The 4,687-nt window shown below is 37.6% G+C and overlaps 1 protein-coding gene across 1 annotated transcript; it reads right to left on the reverse strand.

Annotated features, from left to right (window-relative positions):
• Positions 1-2,476: 2,476 nt before the first annotated feature.
• LOC124109536 (dnaJ homolog subfamily C member 3-like) lies at positions 2,477-4,108 on the reverse strand. Its single transcript, XM_046468200.2, is given in 1 exon segment — positions 2,477-4,108. A coding segment is annotated over 1 exon segment (1,515 nt). The 5' UTR covers positions 4,011-4,108; the 3' UTR covers positions 2,477-2,495.
• Between the last annotated feature and the right edge of the window lie 579 nt (positions 4,109-4,687).

The following is a 4,687-nucleotide window of genomic DNA, read 5'->3' on the forward strand; positions in this document are numbered from 1 at the left end:
AGCTCTGACACAGCTGTGTCTAAGCGCCTCTCACCCAGTCAGGGAGGTAACTCAAATCACGTGCGAGGATGGCCTCCACATATTATCAGACTTTAAATCCAAAACTCCAAGAAACAGATAACAACAACAACAAAAAATTAAAAACCCAGAAAATAATAACAAAAAATTGAAGTCTACTGAATTGTAGGGAATACCAGCTCTTGGTGAAATAAAGGCACTAGGGATCTATACATTTCCTTATGTACTGTGGATCTCTGACTTAAATCTTGCCTAGTAACTCCAAGAATTTGAAGCCTACTGTATGTCAAGCCGTATTCCAGTTTCTTTATATATTTTAATAATTACCTTTCCCCAAGGTCTTAAATTCTGCTTAGAGAAATTCTCACTTTTTATATTAATTTTCTATCAGTGATCAGCCTACAGTTACTTAACTACTAAGCCAATCTGTAGCTCTTTATTTTTTCACATTGAGACAGCCTCTTCATAAGTTGCTCAGGAACTCACAAAGCTGCTGATGCTAGACTTGAACTTATCATCCTCCTGCCTCAGCCTCCTGAGCCACCTAAATTACAGTCCTATGCCACCAGCCAGGTAGAGTCATGATTTTAGAGATGACTAAATTAAGGGAGATTTTTCAAAGTTTATCCACTATGCAGAACAGAGATATGGCTACTCATATAAATTTCAAATTATTCTTTCATCTATGATGATAAAAATTTTGTTCTGTGTTGTTTCTATATAATGGAGGAGGAAGAGGCAGGATTTCCAAAGGGGCACAAGAAACCTGTTGGGTGTGATGTAAATGTTCACTGTCTTGATTGTGCTGATGCTTTTATGTAGATGTAAATATATAAAAACTCAATGTATTGATAATTCAGTGTGTGTAGTTCATTGTATGTCAGTTTTACCTATTTTTTTTTTAATTAATGAATGATCTGTGGAGATATACAAACAAATATAGATGACAAACATGGATCACACTGAATTGCAAGTAATGCACCCATAAGCATGGCTGAAATTCCAAAATCTGATAATACAAAGTGTTAGGCAAAGAAGAGAAACAAGAGCAACTCTTATTTATGGCTAAGAGGATCACAAAGTTGTACAGCCAACCTAGAAAGAGAGTTTGGCAATCTCTTTCAAAGCTGCGGTCTTACCATATATCTACAGACTACATACTAGGTATTTATTTATTGGAGTTGAAAGCTGGATTCCACACAAATTCTGCATTCAAAGGTTGATGATTTTTTTTGATTGGGAATGTGGCTCCTTGATCGGGGACTTAGCTAACAAGCATGATAATTCAGGTTTAATCTCCAGTATCTCTCTCTCTCTCTCTCTCTCTCTCTCTCTCTCTCTCTCTCTTTCTTTCTTTCTCTCCCTCTCTCTCTCTCTCTCTCTCTCACACACACACACACACACACACATACACACACAATGTAACTTTATTTATTCATATTTTGCAAGAACAGAAAGCAATAATTACCCTTCAGTACGTATTTACATATTATTAATCAAAAATGAACTCATCAATAAATTGAAACATGATTCATAAAATATTAATAAGCAAACAAACATGGAAAGTTGAGGAGGTATCTTAAACACATTTTGATTAGGAAATAGCTAGGATAAAATGATACATCTATATTATTCTGAGTATATGGCACTCTGGATGAGGCTAAACAACAGACAATAACAAGATTTATGATTTCCAAAGTCTCAGGATAACTAGGAAAGGGTAAAAAGTGGAGATCTTTGAGGTACTGAATCTATTCTGTAACATACTATAATGGTGGCTACTCTAGATTGTTTTTTTCAATACTTAAACAACTGATAGCCTGGCATCTTTGGGCACAAATGTAATCACAACAGATTGGGAGGCTGAGGGGAGATAGGAAGATCACGTGTTCAAGGTCAGACTCAGCAACTTAGCAAGGCCCTAAGCAACTTGGAGAAACCCTACCTCCAAATCAATCAAAACAACCCCATCTGTCATTAGTTTTTTTTTTTTTTTCTTTTCTTCCTCATTTTCTCTTCTGCTTTCTTCTTACCTCCCACCAGTGCTATCTTCCTGGCTTTGTTTCTAGGACAAGATATCCCACAACCCTCTCCATATTTTCTTCTCACAACCAAAGTATTTATACGTCAAAACTCATTGCTAATGGATTATCATTACTTGAGGCTGAATCATCAGACAGATCTCAAAATTTATATGTCCATGCACAAATAACATTAGTTTTGTTAGTTCAGTTATTTTATGTAAGACCATATCTATTTGGGGGTACATGTGAGAGCCTTTAGATTTGTTTGCAATGGATGCTGTGTAAACAGCAACCCAGGTTCCTCTGACCTTTGAATATGAGGGCTAGAAACATAAAAAAAGTTTCATCTAGATGCTGCTTGTTTTTTTTTTTTTTTTTCATTAGGATCCCAGAACAAGATTTTTTTTAATCTTTAAAAAAAAAAAATTAAGGAAGAGCAGAAAAACAGTTGGTTTAATTGAAGTGGAATTTAAATCTAAATGGTCCGCCTGAGCTGAAGGGATTGAACCCTTGCCATGAGTTCCAGCTTCTGAGAAAAGGGTTTCCACCACCTCCTTGTTGGCTCTCTGCATCTAGGGGATCTTCTCCATCATCAAACTTCTTCCTCATTTCTGGATCAGAGAGAACTTCTTTAGCAGCTGCTATGTCAATGAACTTTTTCTCAGCCTTTTTCTTTTCTTCTTCATTTTGGAAGTTATCTGGGTGCCACTGCAGTGCTAATTTTCTATATGCCTTAATGATTTCTTGCTTTTTGGCATTCCTTTTTACTCCCAAGATTTTATAATAATCTCGTTTCTGTGACTGTTTCAATAGTCTCTGTGCTTTTTCTAGACCTACCCGAATCTGCTGATCATTTTCATTGTGTTCCTGAGCAGCTTCATAATCTTGAATAGCTTCATCATACATTTCTTCTATTAAATAGGCCTCTGCTCGATCTTTTAGTGCATTCACATTGTCAGGTTCTATCTGTAAAACTTCAGAACATACTCTAATGGCTTCAACAGGCTTCTCATCCTTAGAAAAGCAGTGACAGATCCTTTCTTTTGAACGAACTGTGTATTCAGCAATGCTGGGCTCTGTTTTCATGACAGATTCATATTTGCTGGTTGCATCTGTGTATCTGCCATCTCTGATGAGCTCTTCAGCTGATTCAATCAGCTTATTAAGTTTTTTTACTTGTTTATAGTGTGCAAAACACCTTTTATGATCCTGATCAAGTTTTAGACATTCACGAACTTCACTGAGGGATAATTCATGGTCTCCTAGTTGGTAGTACAGTGTGCTGATTTTATAAAACGCTTCAGTATTATCATTCTTCAGTTTTGATGTGGCTTTTAAGTCACTTATAGCTTTCCTAGGTTCTCCTTCTTTTATAAAACATTCAGCTCGAAGTTCCCGTAGTTCTGCATCCCAAACACAAACCTCTAAAATCTTATCAAGGAAGGTTATAGCAGCAGTATAATCTGCACTTTCAAAAGCCTCGAGTGCTTGCGAACGCAAACGTTGCATTTCATCAGACTTGAGAAGTTGTGACTGGGCTTCCTTTTCTTCATTTTCACTTGGATTAGATTTGAGCACTTTTTAAAAATCATCTTCTGCTTCATCAAGTTTTCCTTGTTTAAGTAATAAGTGACCTCTCTGTAATCTTGCTGCAGTGAAATCCATCTTCAATTCAATCACTTTAGTTAAATCAGGAAGTGCTGCTTTCGATTTTCCCATAGCTAGAAAGACTGTAGCTCTTTGATAGTATGCAATATAGTTATCAGGATCACCATCTACTGCGGCAAGAAATTGAGATAAAGCATCAGCTAGCTGTCCAGCTGCAAGTAATTTCTTGCCCAATTCAAGATGTTTCTCAACATCTGCATTTACTCCACATTCAGCACCTTCGTACTGCAGTTCCACCAGGACCAGCAGGAAGGGGAACACCGTGCCCAGCCGGCTGGTCACAGAGCCGGGGGCCACCATGTCCGAGGGCGCGGCGGGTGAGGAGCAGGAATGGTGCGGGGCCCACCAGCCCGCGCTGGCGCTCAGGCAGCAGCTACGCCCGCCGCCCGCGGTCGGCTCTCAGTAGATGCTGCTTGTTTACCATTGTTTGAGAATGGAAGAAATATTAGTCTTTCCTTTAGGAATGACCTCTGAGAAAGACAGGTTGTGTCAGACCTCAGATGAAACACCAAAATTTCCAGTCTACTGAGAGATGAGCTAAAGATCTCTGTCCCATATAACCTCATCTTGGAATTCTCAGCTGCAAATCTGTGTAGAAGAGGAAGCAGTGGAGGCTCTGATGTAGGCACTGGCGAAATACATTTTGACGTCTAACTTTTACTGCTTCATAACCAAGAGACAGGTGTTTATTCCTAATGTGCTACAGGACTTTTTGAACTTTCAGAGCACAACAATTTATGTGAATTCTTATTATATCACTTTAAATTGACAGTATTATTATAATTTATAATATCACAAATGTTATTGTCTTACATGAATGATTTTTCCAGCATAAATATTCACAAGGTATAATTTTTAATAGGTTGGCATTTTCTAGCTTTACATTACTTTTTAGAACTAGAAATAATTCAAAACCTCTTTTGGCAATTCCTAAGCTCACAGACTCATCTGCTAAAACTTCTATCTACTATTATCTT

This window comes from Marmota monax, unplaced genomic scaffold (assembly GCF_021218885.2).
Source record: "Marmota monax isolate L192 unplaced genomic scaffold, Marmota_monax_Labrador192_F-V1.1 WCK01_AAM20220418_F8-fsc00773, whole genome shotgun sequence".
In the NCBI taxonomy this organism is placed as follows: Eukaryota; Metazoa; Chordata; class Mammalia; order Rodentia; family Sciuridae; genus Marmota; species Marmota monax.